The sequence below is a fragment of the Schistocerca serialis genome, chromosome 10 (genome assembly GCF_023864345.2).
Source record: "Schistocerca serialis cubense isolate TAMUIC-IGC-003099 chromosome 10, iqSchSeri2.2, whole genome shotgun sequence".
Classification (NCBI taxonomy): Eukaryota; Metazoa; Arthropoda; class Insecta; order Orthoptera; family Acrididae; genus Schistocerca; species Schistocerca serialis.
In genome coordinates, this window is record NC_064647.1 from 46,537,577 (window position 1) to 46,560,209 (window position 22,633).

At 43.0% G+C, this 22,633-nt stretch overlaps 2 protein-coding genes across 6 annotated transcripts in view; one reads left to right on the top strand and one right to left on the bottom strand.

The window, feature by feature from the left end:
- Positions 1-10,186, top strand: part of LOC126424540 (uncharacterized) — a 170,212-nt gene extending 160,026 nt beyond the window's left edge. For both annotated transcript variants that reach the window (XR_007576186.1, XM_050087277.1), the window contains one exon: positions 9,484-10,186. Coding sequence is in view for 1 of the 2 variants with exons in the window: in XM_050087277.1 (XP_049943234.1) it covers positions 9,484-9,663 (180 nt within the window). In the remaining variant the exon portion in view is untranslated. The remainder of the gene's footprint in view (positions 1-9,483) is intronic.
- The window catches only part of LOC126424539 (disheveled-associated activator of morphogenesis 1), a 456,338-nt gene continuing 443,838 nt past the window's right edge, over positions 10,134-22,633 (bottom strand). For 2 of the 4 annotated variants that reach the window (XM_050087275.1, XM_050087276.1), the window contains one exon: positions 10,134-11,034. The gene's annotated coding sequence lies outside the window, so the exon portion shown is untranslated. Of the gene's footprint in view, positions 11,035-13,690; positions 13,802-22,633 lie in introns of all 4 variants that reach the window. The other 2 variants (XR_007576184.1, XR_007576183.1) reach the window with 2 other exon arrangements.

Below are 22,633 nucleotides of genomic sequence, written 5' to 3' on the forward strand. Positions count from 1 at the left end.
AAACAACTTGAAATTAACGATACAATTATGAGTTTTTTTGCAGTGGTATGAGCTTTGCCTGTTTTAGCCACTTGATAACTAACCAAGAAAGAAGCTTTTAATGAATTTTCATTAATTGTTTTTGCAAGAGTTTTAATACAATGCTGAGAAGCAGCTAGTTCAGCACTCTTCCTTTTAAATAAATCGATGTCTTTAGCCTGGAAACCCGGGTGAGTACCTTCAAAATGGCGGCGCAATTTAACTGGGAGCATTGAACTGTTTGGAAGGACAGGCGCACAAATTACACACTGAGCTTTACCCTCCTTTGTCTCCATAAAGCCCATTTCTAAATAGTTTTCGCTGTACTTACGCTTGTCGCTGAGCACTATAGGACTTAACTTCTGAGGTCATCAGTCCCCTAGAACTTAGAACTACTTAAACCTAGCTAACCTAAGGACATCACACACATCCATGCCCGAGGCAGGATTCGAACCTGCGACCGTAGCAGTCGCGCAGTTACAGAATGTAGCGCCTAGAACCGCTTGGCCACTCGGGCCGGCTATCCCACTTCCACAGGATATTGCAGCCAATGGAGTACTTGCTGCATTTTCACATAATAAATCTGGGCGGGCCGGAGTGGCCGTGCGGTTCTAGGCACTGCAGTCTGGAACCGAGCTATCGCTACGGTCGCAGGTTCGAATCCTGCCTCGGGCATGGATGTGTGTGATGTCCTTAGGTTAGTTAGGTTTAATTAGTTCTAAGTTCTAGGTGACTGATGACCTCAGAAGTTAAGTCGCCTAGTGTTCAGAGCCAATAAATCCGGCTGTGGAGCTTCTTGTGATTGTTCTTCGTTTGGTCGTCCTCCCTCCTCATTCATTTCAACTGGAAACTTCCCTTGTTGCGAAGGCGATGGAAAAACTGCACCCTTCTTCAATGATCCTGACTTCAGCCACCGATCCATGTTAGAAGTAATAAACTGGTCAAAAATCGACTTATGAAATAGGTAGTGCACTGACAAAGCAAATTTAATATTTAATGATGCCTGGGGCCGCATACGTGCCAGCGAGCACTGTGATTGGTCGACAAAGCTCGCTCCGCGCATGTGTAAGAGGTTTCAGTGCATCTAGCGCCGTGAGCCGGCGCACAAACGACTCCCATATTCTTGCGAAACAGTCGATCAGGGAAGCCGCATTCTTCGGCACTAAACTGTGTATGCGTTCTCACTTAGGAACCGCAGAGGCTGCTTGTGAATACGACCTGAAGTAAAAGTACACGTTTTTCACACGAAAAAAAAAAAAATAGTGATGAATTTGATTTTCACAGTTTTATTCAATAATTTTACTCATTATTTTACATGATTTGGTGAAAGGTGGCCACGGACCCCCTAGAAAGAACCGGCGGACCCCTAAGGGGTCTGCGGACCACACGTTGGAAAGCCCTGCTCTATGTGGTGCATATGGACACGCACTCCTTTAGGGCAGCCAGTGTTCTGCCACCCGTGAGTGTTAATTGTCATGACCATCATTCTCTGTGCTCACCAGATTGTCCAGCTTACGAGAAAGGAAAAGAGATACAAAATATAAGTCTCCTGATCATTTATCTTACATTGAAGCTCATCAGAAATATGTCTACTTGATTCTGTGTCAGTGACTTCTACTGGGGTATCTTGTACAGAATGACCTCTTCAATGTGAACCAGCATGTATTCTGAAAAAATCAACTGTGGGAAACCCAACTTGCAATTTTCTCACGTGACATGCTGAAGGCTTTGCATCAAGTCAATCAGGTAGATGCAGTATTTCTTGTTCTCTTGGATGGAAACTCTTTGCCAGATGGAGAAGTAACTTTGGGTGTAATCCAGAGACGAGTTTTATGATCCTTGCTGTTGATGTTGTATATCAATGACGTTGCAGACAATATTAATAATAAAATCACGCTTTTTGCAAGAGTTATCTATAATGAAATACTATCTGAAAGAAGCTGCATAAATATTTAGTCAGATCTTGATAAGATTTCAAAGTGGTGCAAAGATTGGCAACTTGCTCTCAATGTCCAGGAATGTAAAATTGTGCACTTCACAAAATGAAAAAATATAGTATTCTATGACTGTAGTATCTGTGAGTCACTGTTGGAATCAACCACCTCATACAATTACCTGGGTGGAACAATTTGTAGGAATATGAAATGGAATGATCACATGGGCTCATTCATGGCGAAAGCAGGTGGTAGGCGTGGTTTTATTGGTAGAATACTGGGGAAGTGCAATAAGTCTACAAAGGACATTGCTTACAAATCACGCGTGCAGGCCATCATAGGTTATTGTTAAAGTACCAAATAGGACTGCACAGGATATTGAATGTATACAGAGAAGGCCAGCATGAATGGTCACAGTTTTGTTTAATCTGTGGGAGAGTGTCACATAGATACCGAAGGAAATGAACAGGAAGATTCTTGAAGATAGAGGTAAACTATCCCGAGAAAGTCTACCATCAAGCTTTCAAGAGCCAGTTTTAAATGGGGATTTTAAGAATATACTACAGTCCTCTGTGTATCACCCACATAAGGATCGTGAGAATAAGATTAGGATAATTACTGCACACACTGAGGTAGTCAGACAATTTTTCTTCCCACACTCCGTACATAAATGGAACAAGAAGAAACCATAATCACTGGTACAATGCGACGTACCCTCCGTCATGCACCTACCAGTGGTTTTGCAGAGTATAGATGCAGATGTAGAGGTAGATGTGTTTTTGCCTCTGTTATGTCCTTTCTGCCCCTCCCTTGTGGTTCCCACACCCTCCCCTCTGGTTGCCGCTTCCCTTCCCTGACTGAAGAAATGTCCCCCTTCTTCAGCGCCCATCGGTGCCAGAGGCATGCTACGACAACTGGGCCACAGGACGCACAGTCTTTGCGCCCCAAGTACACCAGCTCTCTTTTGGATCCGGATCTTGTGGAAGTCTGCTGCCCCTTTGTGCCCTGCTCTCTTCAACCTATGAAAGAGAAGATGAAAAAGAAATGTGAGTCCCTCGACATGCCACCCACTCTATCCCATGCCTCAGAATATGCCATGTCCCCTCCTCACAACCTGAGTCTGACCTCTTATTTATGGATGTCACACCATCCTTGTTTGTGACCTGGTGGCGTGATCGGCTCCAGCACGTTCACCTCCCATTTGGATACCAACCACGTGCTATATCGAAGGAACTGTAATGGATACTTCTGTCACCACCACTTTGTTGGAACCAGGTTGGCCCATTGAGGACTTCCAGTCATGTTTGCACTTTGGTCTGTATCGATATTGGTGTTACATGGATCCCACTTCGAACCACATTGGAAGCAGTTGCTGCCTGGGTTCACTTGGACTCTGCAGTCACGGTTTGCTATCTCTGTCCCACTCCTTACAGGCCACGTACATCTGCTGCCTTAACTGCACTTCCTCATCCTTGATGATGATAATGCCCATTACCCTTTTTGCGGCAATGCTTTTTCGTCTAGTCAGGGTTTGGTTCCCCTTCTCATTTTAGCACAGCATATGGCACTTTCAATGCCATTGATCTTTCACTCTCTTTCCCGGCCCCTCCCCTTCTTCCTTCCTTACACTGGTCACCACACGATGACCTCTGTGATCGCGATCACTTCCTGTAGATTCTCTCGTTCCCATCGCACCTCCCAATGACCAGGTTATCCTGCTGGGCTTTCCATCATTCTGACTGGCCTCTATATACCTCCCATGTCATGTTAACATCTTCTTTAGCAGGTTATATTGGTGAAGTCATCCATGCTCTGTCCGATATGGTAATTCGCACTGTCGGCATTGCTGTTTCCCGCTTGACAGGCCCTGCTGGCATTGGCATTTTCCATTTTACAGGCCCCATTTGCCATCGACCAGTTCCATTGCGCAGCACAGTCAATGTCACCACTATCTGTGATTGTCATTTCAACTTGCAACATCTTAAGTGGCACCCGTCTTCTGCTGGTCTTACTACCTTTGAACATCTTCATGGCAAAGCCTGTTACTTAAACAAATAGAGCAAGTGGGTGTCTTGGGAACACTTTGTATTCTCTCTGGGTTCTTGTGTCCCTTCTTCACGGGTATGTGCACTCTCCACGGTTGTCAGCAGCAGTCTTCTATGCCAGTCCTTGCCCTTCCAGGTTTGCTTTTTACAGATCTATCAGTTCTTGCGGAACACTTTGCAACCCATTTTGCGACAACATCAGCATCGGCGTCCTATCCAGCTGCTTTCCTCCGCCAGAAACAATGGACTGAAGCTCCCCACTTACGTTTTAACCCTTGTCAAGTGAATCCTAGAATGGTCCTTTTACTGTATGGGAAATTCTTCTGGCTCTCTCTTGTTCCCATGATTCAGTTCATGGCACCGATTCCATCAACATCTCAGTTCTCAACAATGACAATATCTCGTCCATGTGTTTATCTGTATTTGACTCTAAGGCATTTTCCCCTCACAGTGGAGAGACAGTACTGCTCTTCCTGTGCTCAATCGGGTCCTCGAATCTTGGGACCTTTTCATCTCCTTACCAGTGCAGCTTACGGGAGCAATGGTCTTCGAACGATGGTCTGCTTCAATGAGAAACCACAGTTCGGCAGGCCTTTTCTCAGTGCTGTCATCTTGTCACAGTTTTCTTCTATCTTCCTAAGGCCTACAACACAGCTTGATGCCATCACATCCTCCTTACACTCCACGAGTGGGGTCTTCGGGGTCCCCCTGCCAATTTTTATTCACCAATTTCTGTCCCACCAGTCATTCAAAAGCGACTGTGTTGGCACTGTTGTCAGTTCTCCACAGACCCGAGACGATGGCATTCCACACGGCTCCCTTTTAAGTGTACTTTTTCTCATCACTCTTAATAGACTTGCGCCCTCTGCTGGGCCGTTGGTCACCCCTGCTCTATATATGGATGATTTCTGTAGTTGGGCTAGCTCCCACTCAGTGACCTCTGTGGAAAGACAGATCCAGGGTGCCATCCATTGTGCTTCCACACAGACACTCTTGCACGGTTTTCATTCCTCTCCCCTTAAGTTGAGGGTGCTGCATTTCTGTCACTGTACTACGGTGCCTTCCACTAGCCATGTTGATAGTCTTCCAGTTGATGCTGGGATCCTTCCCCTTTTAATTAGGCAGGCCCTGCTCCTGATTTCCTGTGCCATCACTATCCGCTCTCCCACTGCTCACCCCTCCTATTATATTCTCTTCACAACTTCAGGCCATTGCTCGCCCGTTGCCCGCCTTCGGGTGGGTTTACCGGTTGCGATTCGTCTCACTTCTCTCTGCCACGACTTCCATCTCCCCCCTCCCTGTACTCGTAACCACGTTCTCTCCCAACTAATCCCACCGGTTAGTTCTTCCGCCCTATATCCGCGTGGATCTCTTCCGGGGTCCGAAAGCTTCGGTTGCTTCAGTGGTGTTTCATTGACTGTTCCGAATGGTCGTACAAGAGATTCAGGATACCATTGCATTTTACACTGATGACTCTAAATCTGCTGGTCATGTGGGGTATGCCTTCACATCTTCTTTGGCCTCTCTTGCCTGCTACGTGTGGGGTGTTTACTGTGGAATTGATGGCCATCTATTGGTTCCTTTGCTTCATTAAATGGTCCTCTCATACCTGAGTTTTGTTATGTATCAACTCAATGTGTGGCCTTCAGGCTATCACTTAAAAGAGTTTCTCTGCTACCCCTTGTTCTCTGCCATCCATTACTTTCTCGTTGATCTTGGCAATGCTGCTTCTTCGGTTGATTTTGTGTGTGTTCCTGGCCACGTTGATATCCCTGGTAATAAACTTACTGACTGTCTGGCTGGGGGTGGACACCTACTGCCTGTTCTATCCCCATCCGGGTAATGATGTGGGCTGGGCAAATGCCCAGAGGGAAGGACAGTTATAAATGGGCATTTGCCCAGAGCAGTTTTAAGTGCCCAAAATGTGCGCACTTAAAAAAAAAGGTACTTTTTAAAGTCTTTACTTCTTGAATACATAATTTACCAGCTAAAAACTAAAATGTATTTAATACATTCTTCTTCTTTTTTTACTATCATTCCAGCTTTCAGTAAACAAACTCCTTAGGTCATCGCTTTATAATGTAACACATTTATAATCCGTGTCAAATTACTGAATGTTATTGAAAAATGATTGTTGATAACAAAATTATTACTGAATGTATTAAACAGCTGGCATGTGTTCCTTGATGATAAATATATTCTTAAATGTTAAACTGTTTTCAGTGGATGTTATTGTCAGATGTAGCGACATTTGAGACAGACTGTAGTTTTCTTTTCTGCTTCTTTCTTTATCTTCTTTTGTACGACTGTGCTGCTGTGAAGATAAAATGAGAACAGTAACCTTAAAAGGATTTAATAACTAAGAATCAATGGCCAAGATGCTGGAATCGTTAAGATCCCGATACTAGTCGATTCCTAGAGAATCCACAATTCTTGGAATTGTGGAATCTGAATTGGTACGCGACTCATCCATAAGTAAAATCATTATGGATGAACTTTTTTTAATCTAATTTCTTCTAAAGAAATATTAGTGCTGTTGCTGTTATTGTAAATAGGTAGTGATGAAATTTTGAGTGAGTGGCTGATAATTTATGAAAATTAATGCAGTTTTGTAGGTTATTTAGTTGACTGGAATTGGTAACTTTGAGTGGGTGACTGACAGTCATTAAAATCTATGTGGTTCAATGAGAAGCAACATAATCTCGTCTTTGTGTTATTTACAGTGTTATAGACAATAGGCTGTTGAACATATGCAGGGTGTTCAAGCATAAAGATTCTGTTTGGGCCTTTTTGAATTTAAAAGAGAAAGGAATCTCATAAGAATTGTTTTATAGAATACGAAAAGTTACATTGCAAAAAAAATGGAAAATCATATCAAAAAGTGTTTAAAGTGGCCTCTGAATTTGAAAAAAGTGCTTGAGTTAGGTACAGTGATCGAGGACAACTTTTAAAATTTTTTGCAGTAGAAGTGAAAATACTACCTACAGGCTAGCTATTTAATATACACGCAAAAATTTCTTTTAAACTCATTGTCTTTTTCTTTTTTTATTATGTACTACCCCAAGAATTGACATAATTAAAGTTGTTAAAAGTTATTTTCAGTCAAATTTATTTCTCCTAAGAACTCTCAAGCAACTTTTTCGACTTGGTTATCCATACACTGAAGAAACAGTGTTGCAAAACAGCTTTTCCAATACAAAATATCAACTTAAACTATTTTTATAAGTGCTGCTTATTAGTTAATCTTTGAAATGCCTGGGCATTTATGAATTTTGGGCATCTGCCCCAACTTATGAATTCCCAGACCTTTTACACCGCTGCCTCCAGGTGCGGATTTGCATCTTTACATCACATCCCTTTTTGCTTAATCATGGGCCGACTCTTCAGAGGCTACCCCCTGTCTAATAAACTTCATCCAATCAAAGAGGCTCCCACCATGTGGCATTCTTGCCTCTGCCAGTGGGATTCTACAGTACCCATGGTTTTTTTACTCTGCACTGAGCCCCGCCCCCCTCCCCACCTCTTGTAATTGCTATGCTCCCCTCACAGTGACCCACATTTTGCTAGGCTGCTCCCATCTTTTGGCCCTTCGCACTAAATATGCCCTCCCACCTTCTTCGTCTCTGGTGTTAGCAAATGACCCTCCCATGGTTATCTCTCTCCTTGTTTTTTTTCGTGAAAGTGGTTTGCCCTCTAACATTTAAGTCTTCGAATATTCCTCTGGAAATTGTATCTCTCAGCGTAGGCATTGGTTATGGAGGCTTTGATTTTGATTCCACACCAGCCAGATTCTCCCCCCTCCTCCTCCATTTTGTCTATTCTGTTTTGCAGTTTTGTATCCCCTTTTCTTGTGTCCTCTTCCCCTCGTTTTTTACTTGTTGTATTGTGATGATGGTTTGGTGTGACGGGTTGGTGGCGGTACTGGTGTCCCACCACTCATAGCGTTTCTGGGGTACTCCTGCCCCCCCCCCCCCTGTTCTTTCCTCTTTCTGCTGGCCTGTCATCCCTTTACCCTCTTTGCTTGTCCCTTATAACTTCACCTTGGCTGGTCTGTGCCGTTTGTGTTGGTCATCCCTTGATTTCTGTTCCCTTAGATAATGGGACCAATGACCTTGCTGTTTGGTCCCCCCCCCCTCCTCTGCCGCCCCCTCCCCCCCCCAACAAGCCTTTGGAATGATCATCTTCTTTAGAAGTTCTGGATCTGTGTCGAGAGTGGGTGTTTTTTTTTTTTTTTTTTTTTTTTTTTTTTTTTTTTTTTTTTTTTTTTTTTTTTTTTTTTTCATGCTAGGGAGTTCATGGCGGTCATCATCTTCAACATTTTCTCGACCCTCTTTGAAACATTTATACCACCCATCAACTGTTGCCTTACTTGTACCAAATTCGCCAAAATGCCGTGCTGCACTTTATTCCACTTTTGAAGCAAAATTGAATGCAAATTCTTCAATCCATCCTTTTTGAAAGTAAAAACTCGCTGTGCACTTGGAAGCCTTTTCAACTGTCAACAATAAACTAAGAATTCAATACAGCTGAAAATGTAAACATACATCATGAACATGTGTACAACAAAATAAAAAAGTTGAAAATTGGTTGCCTTTTGATCATACTTATTATGTATACTTCAGGGGAGATGTTAGGCAATGTGTGGATTTCAAACAAGTTTCGCAAAGTCCATGTTGTTTTCTGTTACCTGACGGTATTAACATGAACCCATACCTTTGCATAATTTACAATGAGCATGCCAAGTATACTAAAGAAAAATTCCATTGTAAGATGGTAGGAAAGTGAATATTTTAAATAAGATTTAAGACTGCAGAGGACAGAGCTGTGTAGCATTGTCATTTACGTAAGTTTAATTTTGTTTACAACACTAATTTTCACCATTAAACAAGCTGCCCTTTTTGTGATAAATGTGTTACATAAAGCCTTAGACACCCACCTGTAAGTCTACATATGCAGTAGTCACGATAGTCATGTCGACAGCTGGGTCAGGATTTTAACATTTACTAAAATGGGAGTATCATTTTCCAGTGATTTCATAATAAAGGTTGTATATATTTTCTGCAGTTAGTTACATTGTTAATATGTTGTTGTTTGTTTTTGTTTCATTTATGATTTGTTGAATGCCTGAAGCTTCAATAATTCAGTTTTGTATATGTCACGATAGAAACTGTTTGTTTTGAATAAATGTAAGTAATGATGCATGCACTAGCACTGTGATTGGTTTGCAAAGAAAGAAAAGTTATACATAAATAAATTTACTAAACCTCAAACTACAATATTAAACTGTGAACAACATATCAGTAGACATGTGAATGAATGAGTAGGTCAAAATGTTTTCATCAAAAGTGATTGCACTGTATCAGACATACAGCTGATTCAAAGAAAAAGAGTTTGCAGTGACTGTCTCCTGGATAATTTTTTTTAAACATGTTCAGATTCCTTGAGACTACCATAATAAATTACTACTAGCGCATCATATGTTACAGAAGCACCTTGCCGAAAGACTACTACGCCTTGCCAGGACTGCTCGAGGGCTGACTGGCTCTGGAATACCAAATGTCACAGGCTGCTTCAATCCTGGCCACTACTGGCATTCCTCAGCTGGAGCAACAGTAATGCTACCGCCATGGGGTGTTGGTGGTGATGGTTATGATAGTGAACAATGACAAAATAATCCCCCCCCCCCCTTGGGGGGGATCTTGGAGAAGTGTAAATAGTTGGGAAAACTGAGGATTTACTACAGATAGGTATAATTTATGCTCAAGTAAGCTGTAATTTATAATTCATTTGTGTAAACAATATATACAGACATATTTCTTCTACAAAACAATTACACTATTATACAGAGAGTGTGAAGATACTAACAACATTCTGTGCACTTGTTTCTCTAAACACTCCTTTTAGCAACTCAGCAGTTTTCCCTGTAATGTCAGCTGTTTCTGCTTTATTTTTTTTTTATTTTCTGTAGTTCTCATTATGGTAAAAATAATGAAGCTGCTGAGACACCAAAATTACATATTTATAGAAACAATAAATTAATCTGATTTGCTAACAAGTGTATAAATTTACCTTGATTGACAACAGGCTGGAATTTCAATATGATTCTTTCAAGAGTGGCTTAAAACTAAAGGCAGTCTTAAAGTTTGAGAAATATATATTCATACAAAATATACGGAAATTTCATCACAAGTATGTACGAAAATGATTAAAAATACTGATTTCTACAAAAACAGTCTCTTGTAAATTTTGAATGTTTCCCTGTTTCTGCTTTGAAATCCCACAAGATCAGTGAAGTTGGTTGGTAAAGACGGGTCAGTCTGCGCTGGAGAGACCCGAGTGGCAGTGTGACAATGCAAGGCATTCAGCCAGGTCGCAGCAGTGGCCCGAACTAAACAAAATGCAGTGAAACTTTCTCCTGGTCCCCAAAATCAATATTGTATAAAATGTACAGTACCAAAGTGTAAAAGATTCCAAAGCTTCGTGACATTGTGATAAAATATTACAACTTACCACAAGCCTGAAATTTAACTCTCTTCGCACACTCTACCTAAAAAGCATCATTTCTTTATTGCACAAAAGTGCAGCAACATTTTGTTTGCATCTAGACATTCAGGGAGACTAGGATTACAGTTTCCATAATTATAATATAAGGACAACTAGCTACTTCGAATAAGTCACATCTTTGGTTATGCATCGAGGAAGTAAGAGTCGTTAGCTGAACATTTGGTAACATTTTCATGTGATTCAGCTCCAGAATTTAAAAATTATAGTATGATTCTTCAAAATGATAGGCCAGCTTTACATTATAATGCAAAGCATTCAGTTTCAGTTGAATTGTTGTCGGCTATAAAAAAAAATGTGGAATCAAAATTGATGTGTTTAAAAATTCAGACTTTACACAGTGTATGATGAAGCAATCCATTTTCCACCACAGTATTCTGGACAGGAAAACCATTGCCATGGCATGTGCTGGATTATGTTGATCCCTGTTTCCTCTCCTGAGACCGTATGCGCTTCACAGGGCAGCCATGTAGGTCCTATAAAAGAACATTAAAACATCAATATTATTTTTAATAAAATCCTTAGTACTTGGAAAAATTTTCAGTATGTACAAAAAGAATTAGCTAATTGGTCAAATAGATTTTAGTGTTGCTTTGAATTGTTGAAAGTGTCAAACATTTAAAATTTTAAGGATAATAAATGATAATGAAATGATAACCAGACAAATTACTCACATTCTATCAGCAACTATATAATAATATTATCATACAAGATCTAGAGCGTATTTAAATAACACTGCACCAACATTTTTTTTCACATGCATTTCACGAATGTGCTGAAAATAAAAGTGGAAATTTGGGAAATTGTGGTAAGTTTGGCAAGGCACCCTAGACCGCGCGGCTACCCAGTGCGGCAAGAAAAGTGCTGTGAGAGTTTAGTAATGTGTGTGCATGTGTGTTTTTTACCTTCTCTTGCCATGCTGTTAGTTATCTCTTTGTGGTTGGAAAATATAAATATTGTAGCTTTTAGATGTTGATACTCGTACTGTTTGCTTTACATTAAATGAAGACATAGTACAAAGATAATGCAACAGTGCTGCTTCCAACAGAGTTTGTACAAAGTAAAAGGTGTTTTGTTGTTGTGGGTTACATTAAATCTTTCCTTCTAGGTACTATGAATAACAACAATGACAATTTAAGTTATCAGTTGCACTTCACATTCTATTTTATACTATTTTGTTGCAAAACGTGCAAAGTATTAACCATGCTTATGGATTTATTAGAAATAATATTAATTAGATGAGATTTGTACTCATCTCATAGAGGAGACATTGGGTAGTAGAAGGGCACATCTAAAAGTAGACTGTTGAATATGATTAAATTGTTGGGCAAAGTCCTTCATCAGATGTAAAAAACATACATATGGTCATTGTCACTTCTGGGCATTGAGGCCTGACTGGGGTGCGTAATGGGAGGTACAGCCCGCACCAGGTATCTGAGAGCTTTGTGACCGTTACTCTGAAACAGCCGGATAGCCGTTGCGCATGCGCAGAAGTGTGCAGCTCTGCCCAAATACATTCGGCTGCCCTCAGTGTGCCACGTGTGTCTTTCGTGAGTACAGTACAAGTTCCACCGTTGTGTTCTTTTTCGGTATTTGTATTACTAGTACGCGGTGACTTCATACTGAATATGACGTCTATTAGTACTTCAAAACTGAAAGGCAGTAAACCGAATAGCCAGTCACAGGAGATTATACATAACATTTTAATGTTTATGGAGGCTGAGTCCTCTCAGAGGATGAACATTCTGGTGGGGCAAGCTCATCCGAGAGCTGAAGTGGCCACAGGCGTTTTGCATAGCACTATCCAGAAAATTAAAAGGGAAGGCAAGCTATTGGAATATCGCGGGAAAAGGAAATTTGAAACTCCAGATGAAAAACGTAAACACAAAAGAATTATAGATGTTGACGGTTTTGATTAGGTCGTTGTTAAGAGAATTGTTTACAACTTTTATCTGGCTGAAAAACGTGTGCCTACAGTGGAAAGAATTTAACAGAAGTTGAAAGAAGCAGTAGACTTTCAAGGTAGCAACACTAGTGTAAAGCGGCTACTAAAGAAATTCGGTTTCCACTGGAAGAAAACAAAATCAATTAGGCTGATACTGTTAGAGAGAAGCAATATTAGAGAAAAAAGAATATCATATTTGAAACAAATAAAAAAAGTAAGGAAGAAAACAGAGACATTGTTTACGTTGATAAAACTTTTATTTTATCGTCACATGTAACTGGGAAATCATGGATTAAGAATACTGCTCACAGTCTCCTCAAACAAGTATCAAAGGAACAACGCCTAATAACAACTCATGCAGGCAACAAAAATGGCTTTATTCCTAATGCGCTTGTTATGTGGAAGTCAAATCAAGCAACGGGAGATTACCACAATCAAATGAACCAACAAAATTATGAGAAGTGGTTGACAGAAAAGCTGATTCCCAATTTAAAATCCAACTCTATAATAATTCTCGACAATATGCCGTATCACAATGCAAAATAAATAAAGCTACAACATCTTACTCAACTAAAGACTATATCAGAAAGCGGATAACAAAGGAACGTATTCCATTCTCGGATGACATGTTGAAACCCGTTCTCTATGAGCTCATTCGAAGAACCAAGGCAACGACTGTCAAGTATTCCATCCATAAAATCCTTGAAACTGCTGGTCACATTGCTTTACGCCTTCCTCCTTACCATCCAGAATTCAATCCAATAGAAAATATTTGGTCGACTGTAAAAGGTTGGGCAGCTTCTAGGAACGTTATTTGCAATGTAACGTTTGTGCAAAATTTGTGGGAGGAGAAATTTAAATCCATGAGTAAAGAAGACTGGATTCTGCTGTACGAACACATTAAAAAAATTGAGCGGGAATACATCCAGAAAGAAATACTTATCGACATTTAAATAGATAAAATAATCATAGATTTATGTGGTGCAGACAATGATAGCAGAACTGGTTACTGTGATTTTAGCTCTGAAGATGACAGAGAACTGGAAGGAGTAGCTGTGCTACCTGATGATGACTGAATGTAAGTGCTCGCATTCTAAGCTGATCAGATTTCAAACAGAAAAAACCAGGACACTTTCGTTTATAGTTTACTGCAGTTACGTCTTACTCTTATTTTTCTTGCCAGGTACCTTGATATTTTGAAGCTGATAACAGACCCATGATGACTCTTATTTTTCTTGCCAGGTACCTTGATATTTTGAAGCTGATAACAGACCCATGATGATGCTACAATTGAAGAACTGAAAACAAGAGTGCATCTTCAATATGTGAATTGGGATGGGAAATGTAAATATTACTAATCTGTAATAAGGCACAAAGTAAATATTTTATCCTAAGATTTACCTTAGTAGTATTTATGAGAAGAATGAATGGATTGATTTTAGCAGTTCCTCATTAGAAAGAAGGTATTTTATTATTAATACGGTAAGTATGGTAAATACTGTGAAATACATTTCTCTAACGTCTAACTACTAGGGAATTTAATTCTCATAATTTTTAATTAAATAAGAAATGTTACTGCACCCATTTTGTTTCTCGATTAAAACTGGGACAATTACATGTCCAGAGTGATTGTCTTTAGACACCAGGACATTAGTGTGAAAGCTGAGATGTCTGGTCAGCCTAGCATAGCCAATGTTCTCAGGTTGGCATGCATACACTTGCTCCGAGCTCCGCAGCAGTCCCCGCTGTGACGTCACCCATGCTTTCAGATATCTGGTGCAGAGTGTACAGAAGAGGCAACGGGCAGCAGGGGGGGGGGGGGGGGGTATAGCAGTGTAGGTATGCAGGAAGATGCTACGATGCTGCCCGTGGGAGTGTGCAGGGACATGGCGCGGCAGGGTGGTAGGCTGCCATATTCATCAGGAAGCTGTGCTGGTTGAGGCAGGTGGGTGGGGAGGGGAAGGGGGGTAAGGAGGGGTGCTGGGGGAATAGGTGGTCAATGTCATGCTGATGTGGGAGCAAGGAAGATGATAGAGGGAGGATTACGGGAACTTGGTTGTGACCCAAGTTGTGCCCACCATTTTACATAGCATGTTCAACAACTAGGTGGTCAGCTGTCTCTTTACCACAGTTTGGTGTTGGACTTTCATGTGGACAGACAGAATGTTAATGGACACAATCACATGGAATGCTGCACAGTGCTTCAGCTAAGATAGTAGACCACATGGTTGCTGTCACAATTGTTCCTGCCTGTGACCGGAAAGGAAATACCTCTGACAAGATTGGAGTAGATGGTACTGGGAGGCTGTATGACACAAATCTTTCACCTGGGTCTTTCACAGGCATATGAGCCATAAGACAAGGTGTTGGGAGCAGGGGGGCCGGGGGGGGATATGGACAAACAAGAAGATCACATACATTGGGTGGACAGTGGCGTAACAGTGAATTAGGGGTGGGGAGAATATTTCTCATTTCAGAGCACAAAAAATGGCAGTTGAAACTCTGGCAGAGAACATGATTCACTGTCTCCAGTCCTGGATGGTAGTGAGTCAAGTGGGCGGCAGTCTTTGTTGACAGTCACTGTGTATTTGTAGGAGATGATAGGTGACTTGGGAGAAAAGCTGTTGCTGGACAAGGTGGGGAGGTAAATTTCAGTCTACATCTACATCTACATGACTACTCTGCAATTCACGTTTAAGTGCTTGGCAGAGGGTTCGTCGAACCACAATCATACCTATCTCTCTACCATTCCACTCCCGAACAGCGCGCGGGAAAAACGAACACCTAAACCTTTCTGTTGGAGCTCTGATTTCTCTTATTTTATTTTGATGCTCATTCCTACCTATGTAGGTTGGGCTCAACAAAATATTTTCGCATTCGGAAGAGAAAGTTGATGACTGAAATTTCGTAAATAGATCTCGCCGCGACGAAAAACGTCTTTGCTGTAATGACTTCCATCCCAATTCGCGTATCATATCTGCCACACTCTCTCCCCTACTACGTGATAATACAAAACGAGCTGCCCTTTTTTGCACCCTTTCGATGTCCTCCGTCAATCCCACCTGGTGAGGATCCCATACCGCGCAGCAATATTCTAACAGAGGACGAATGAGTGTAGTGTAAGCTGTCTCTTTAGTGGACTTGTTGCATCTTCTAAGTGTCCTGCCAATGAAACGCAACCTTTGGCTCGCCTTCCCCACAATATTATCTATGTGGTCTTTCCCACTGAAGTTGTTCGTAATTTTAACACCCAGGTACTTAGTTGAATTGGCAGCCTTGGGAATTGTACTATTTATCTAGTAATCGAATTCCAACGGGTTTCTTTTGGAACTCGTGTGGATCACCTCACACTTTTCGTTATTTAGCGTCAACTGCCACCTGCCACACCATACAGCAATCTTTTCTAAATCGCTTTGCAACTGATACTGGTCTTCGGATGACCTTACTAGACGGTAAATTACAGCATCATCTGCGTACAACCTAAGAGAACTGCTCAGATTGCCACCCAGGTCATTTATATAGATCAGGAACAGCAGAGGTCTCAGGACGCTTCCCTGGGGAACACCTGATATCACTTCAGTTTTACTTGATGATTTGCCGTCTATTACTACGAACTGCGACCTTCCTGACAGGAAATCACGAATCCAGACGCACAACTGAGACGATACCCCATAGGCCCGCAGATTGATTAGAAGTCACTTGTGAGGAACGATGTGAAAAGCTTTCCGGAAATCTAGAAATACGGAATCAACTTGAGATCCCCTGTCGATAGTGGCAATTACTTCGTGCGAATAAAGAGCTAGCTGCGTTGCACAAGAACAATGTTTTCTGAAACCATGCTGATTACGTATCAATAGATCGTTCCCTTCGAGGTGATTCATAATGTTTGAATGCAGTATATGCTCCAAAACCCTACTGCAAACCGACGTCAATGATACAGATCTGTAGTTAGATGGATTACTCCTACTACCCTTCTTAAACACTGGTGCGACCTGCGCAATTTTCCAATCTGTAGGTACAGATCTATCGGTGAGCGAGCGGTTGTATATGAGTGTAGGGAGCTATTGTATCAGCGTAATCTGAAAGGAACCTAATTGGTATACAATCTGAACCTGAAGACTTGCCGGTATCAAGCGATTTGAGTTGCTTCGCAACCCCTGAGGTATCTACTTCTAAGAAACTCATGCTAGCAGCTGTTCGTGTTTCAAATTCTGGAATATTTCATTCATCTTCCCTGGTAAAGGAATTTCGGAAAACTGCGTTCAATAACTCCACTTTAGCGGCACACTCATCGGTAACAGTACCATCGGCACTGCGCAGCGAAGGTATTGATTGCGTCTTGCCGCTTGTGTACTTTGCATATGACCAGAATTTCTTCGGATTTTCTACGAAATTTCGAGACAATGTTTCGTTGTGGAACCTATTAAAGGCATCTCGCATTGAAGTCCGTGCCAAATTTCGCGCGTCTGGAAATTTTAACCAATCTTCAGGATTTCGCGTTCTTCTGAACTTCGCATGCTTTTTCCGTTGCCTCTGCAACAGAGTTCAGACCTGTTTTGTGTACCACGGGGGATCAGTTCCATCTCTTACCAATTTTTGAGGTATGAATCTCTCAATTGCTGTTGCTACTATATCTGTGAAAATCTCTGTGACTTCTTGCCATATTTGGAGAGGAACTATTCACACTCACCTTCTACAGAAACAGATTTGCGCCTTGTCCCCTAGTCACTTACAATCCTCCACAACCAACAAAGGAATGTCCCCAGTGTGGTCACTACCATCCGGGAGTGGAATAACTGAAGCATGTTCGTTTGTGTTTCAGCTGCCTCCTGTTATCCCCCAAGATGCAAAATATCCTCTACACCCCGCCCACAGTGGTATTCTGCACCTACATGGTGTCTTTGTTCATCCCTATTTCATTCCTGTTCACAATGCTTCATAGCAGGGTTTATATCCCTGTAAAAGACCTGTCTCGTACATCCTTCCACTAGCACCTATTTCAGCCCTGTCACAGGCATTTCCTCCCCCTTCAACATCTGGGCCACCTGTGAAAGCAGCCATTAGTCTGCCAATTTAGCTCAAACCACTGTGCTGCACTCTGCTTGGGCATGACCTAACGAGCTCTCCGTCTGCACAAATGGTCACTTTAATATGGCGCAAAGACACCTGAACCACAGAGTTGCCAAGCATGCTGCACAAAACAGTGTGCTTGGCATCAGTATTGCTTAACAGTCCACGCCATTTGGATTCTTCCTACCAACATTAGCTTTACTGAATTGCACAGGTGGGAACTTCCCCTACATCATGTCCTTCTTTTCCCATAATCCTCCTATGCTCAATCTTCGCTACTCCCTATTCTTCACCTGCCTCTCTCCTGTCCCCTGCTTGCACTCCAGCCTCATCATACTCACTTCCCATCCACATGGTGCACCTGCATAATCCTTCCCTCCCCCAGACCATCCTAACATAACTGCAACATTCTGTTACCACCACATCTCTACACTTCCCATAGCGAGCACCAAAGCATCCCCTTTTGTACACTCACAGCCATTCCCAGCTAAGATCACTGTGCATTGCAGTTCGACCTTTAGAGGTCCCCAGCAGTAGGACTGACTTTCTGAAACCATCTATAAGTGATTTAAATTAAGATTGCAGGTATCACACTATGGTGAACCCTCATTTTCGATCAATCAATGAAAAAAATATTTCAGAACTTTTGCATGACTGTCTTTAGCTTTAAAAAAGGGCTGTAGCATAATGGGTATGCTAAGGTTGTGGCTCTGAATGTCGTTTGGTGCTTAACCTTTTTTTTCTCATCATAATGATTTTCTTCATTATTTTTATTCAGTTAATTGGTTTACACAGTTTTTTTATTTGTATTCCTTTGTCATACCATTTTAATCAAAGTTTTAATTCCCCTTGAAGGCGTCTTGTGATTGATTCGCGAGTGCATGGCACGCATGGACCCTTCCCGGGCTGCTTGTCCTTCAGCGTGCCCCTCTCCCCCTCGTGCTCGCTCCTTCCCCACTGCCCCCTTCTTCCCGAAGCCCCTCTCTCCTCTTCCTTGCTCCTTCCCCAAGCCCCACTCTCCTCTCCTCTTCCTCGCTCCTTCCCCAAGCCCCACTCTCCTCTCCTCTTCCTCGCTCCTTCCCCAAGCCCCACTCTCCTCTCCTCTTCCTCGCTCCTTCCCCAAGCCCCTCTCTCCTCTCCTCTTCCTCAAGCCCCTCTCTCCTCTCCTCATCCTCGCTCCTTCCTCAAGCCCCTCTCTCCTCTCCTCATCCTCGCTCCTTCCCCAAGCCCCTCTCTCCTCATCCTTGCTCCTTCCCCATTGCTCCATCCTTCCCCAAGCACCTCCCTCAGCATCATTTTCCCCCACTACTCCCTCCTCCCCCCCTCTCGGTGTTCTTATTTATGTTGACCTGGCTATCCACCTGGTTCCCTATATTCCTTGTAGTTTTGTTCCTCTTGCCTGTTCTCTATCATCCTTTTTGCCCTTGGGGTGTGACCGCCACTTCTAAATTTTCTGTCTTTAGTGTGAGTCATTTGGGGAAGAACTCCCTCCCTATTGTCTACGGTGTGAATACCCCGCCCCCCCTTCCTACCCCTCTTTCTTCTATACCATAGGCCTCCTCTGCCCCACTACATCAGCAGCATGTGGAGAAAATCTGCTTGGTGGGGCCGTGCACACATCTGGCTGAGCCCCCTGAGAATACAGGAATGACACCATTGATACCTGAGCTGTTGCCTCGCCATGTATGCCAAGGTGTGGTTGCTTGTCATCTTGCAGCACCAGGCAATGGCCTCAGTACCAGATGGCTCGTTGGCACCCATGGGAGAGACCCTGATTGGAGTGGGTCATATCGGGGTGCATGCTTGCTTGATGCATGAAGCGCATCAAGCTGTGACAATCTGGCTGTTCTCAAATGGCCGTCTCTTTGAGGAGTACCAAATCACTTAATGTTGCTTCGCATGACCCTGCAGCCTTCCCTTCCCTGGCTGCACCGTGGGAAGAGGGCCACACTTGCTGCCATTGGATGAAATACCTTAATTGCTACCTGGTTTAAACTAGGACAGATAAGGACACATTCACCACCACAAAGCCATGGATTTTTGTCCACCTATGCTTGTAAATTGTCATGATCACCACTCTCCACACTCGGCAGATTGCCCGGCTTACAAGAAAGAAAAGATGATCCAAGAGTGTACGGCCCTGGATTGTCTGTCTTACAAGGACAAGGCTTCCCCGGCATCTTCAACCCCTTCTTCTCACTTCAAATCAGACCCAGTTTTTATGGATGTTACCCTATCCTCATTGGTGATGGCCACACACCTCCTCTTGGCTTCTTTATGTCTAACCTGGACTCTCATGACACGATAATCCAGTGGAATTGCAACGAATATTACTGTCACCTACCAGAAATACAACACCTAGTTTCCTCTTATTCTGCATTCTGTCTTGCACTTCAAAAAACACACTTCTGTGATGACCACTCTCCATTGTTTCGTGGTTCTTGTGCATTCTGTCAGAACCGTGCCGGCGCCCAGATAGCATCTGGAGGGGTCTGCACTTCGGTTCACACTGATGTCATTATTTCTGGATCCCCCTTCATACCAACCTGGAAGGAATAGCGGTACGAGTACAATCGACACCAGCAATGACTATTTGCAATGTATACCTCCCTCCAGGCAGGACACTTCCTCACGTTGAACTGCCTACCTTAATACAGCAACTTCTGCCCCTGTATCTCCTCCTCAGGGACATCAATGTGCACCACACCCTTGGGGGAGAAGTACCACTTCAATGGGCTGGGGGTCTTCTAATTGGTCAACTTATTACAGACATTGATTTGTCTCTCCTTGATGACTGTTGTCCTACAACTTCACTGCTGTTGTGGCTTCACTACAGTGGTCACCCCATAATGATCTTTGTGACAGTGACCACTTTGCAGTGACTGTTGTTCTTGTGCTGCCGCGAGGCAGACAGGCCCCCGCCTTGGGCATTCTGTAGGGCCAATTGGCCTTTATGTATGTCTGCTGTGGACTTTGACTCTTCTCTTTCAGACTCCATTGATGCAGTTGTGCAAGACATCTCTGACACTAGTCTTCGTGTCGCTGGCATTGCTATCCCCTTTACCACAGGCTCCCCTCGTTGTCGCCCGGACCGTGCTGGATCAAGAATGTAACAGTCGCTGTCCACGACTGCTGACAGGCGCTGCAACAATTTAAACAACATGCTTCACAGACTAACATTATCGCTTTTAATCATCTCCTTGCTGAGGCGTGCCACCTTATTAAGCAGAGTAAGAAGGAATGTTGGGAGCACTATGTTTCCTCCCTGGAGACTTATGCCTCTTCATTCTAAGTTTGGTCCAAGCTCCATAGCCTTTTGGGCCGCCAGCAACAATCAACTATCCTGGGTCTTATCCTACCAGGTGTTCCATGTACTGATCCATTTGTCCTTGCACAACACCTCCCAACACACTTCGTGATAGCATTGGCATCCTCTTCCTATCCTGCCACCTTTGTCCGTCAGAAACAATTAGTTGAGTGTTTGTTTGAACTGCTACCAAGCTGAAGCCTATAGTGAACCATTCACTGAATTAAAATTCTTGCAGGCTATTACCTCATCACATGAGTTGGCCCCTGGCCTGGATTCCAGCTGCAACCAGATGATCCAACACTTGGACATTACCCAGAGGCAACATCTACTCGGGGTCTTCATCTGCATTTGGCTCATAGGTGTCTTCTCCTCGCAATGGCAAGACAGCGTAATTATCCCTGTACTTAAATCTTGGAAGAACCCAATGTCTCTCGACAGCTTCCAGCACTTTGTAAACTGCTCAAGAGGATGGTTAGCTTTCAACTATGTTGCATACTCGAGTCTCGGGGCTTATTGTCCCCGTGTAGTGTGGTTTCCAGGAAGGATAATCTACAACTGACAATTTACTCACATTGGAAACAGCATCTACAGGCTTTTGCTAAACGCCAACAGCATCACGGTCGTCCTTGACCTACATACCCTCCATGATTGGGGTTTTCACAGATCCCTTCCCATTTTTATCCATGAATTTGTATCCCATCGGCACTTCCAGGTTCGGGTTGGCACTTCACTTAGCACCCCTTAGATCTAGGAGAACAGTTTTGTCCAGACTAGATAATGGTGCTCAGGTTTATGGCTCGGCAGCTCCTTCCATTTTGAAACTATTTGACCTCGTTCATTATTATGTGGTGCGCCTCACTGTAGGTGCCTTTTGCACTAGTCCAGTTGAAAGTCTCCTCGCAGAAATGGGATTTGCCCTCTATAAATATGACAGTGCCAACTCCTCATCTGATATGCAGTCAGTTCCCTGACTGTCCCGTGTACACCATCCTCTTCGCAAACAATGGATGTCTCCCTCCTGAAACCCTCATGTGGGATTACCAGTTGGAATGCATCTCTCTTCCCCCTGTCATGATTTTCATCTCCATTCAATGGGATTTGCCCCGTGTATTTCCTCTTGCATACCACCTTAGATGGTGTCTTGACCAGGATTAGGACTGACCTATTTATTCCAGGGTCCTAAAGTCTCTGTTGCCCCTACGATATTCTGGCATCTTGTGTGTTCCATCCTTCAAGAGTTCCATAGTGCTACCATCTTCTACAGTGATTGTTCTAAAACAATAGATAAGATGGGATATAAATTTACATCTCCTACTGGCATTGAACATCATTTACTGCTGATATCATGGGGTGTGAGCTGCTACCCATTAACAAGGCCCTTCATTTTGTTACTCAGGCCTCCCTCCACAGTGTTTTCATATGTACTGACTCTATGAACAGCCTACAGTCCACAGTCCGACGCTACTCTTGTCACACTTTGGTCTGTGCTGTCCATGACCTCCTTTCGGCCCTTGGCTGTGCCCCTGCTCAATTGTCTCTCTCTGGATCCCAAGTCATGTCGGCGTCCCAGGGAATGAACTGGCTGACCATTTGGCTAGAAAGGCTCCTTCCTTCACCTCTTTCTTCTCTGCCATAGGCCCCCTCCGGCCCACTAGGTCACCAGCATTTGGACCAATCTGCATGGTGGGGCCATGTACCCATCTGGCTGAGCCCCTGAGAACGCAGGTATGACACTATTGATACCTGAGCT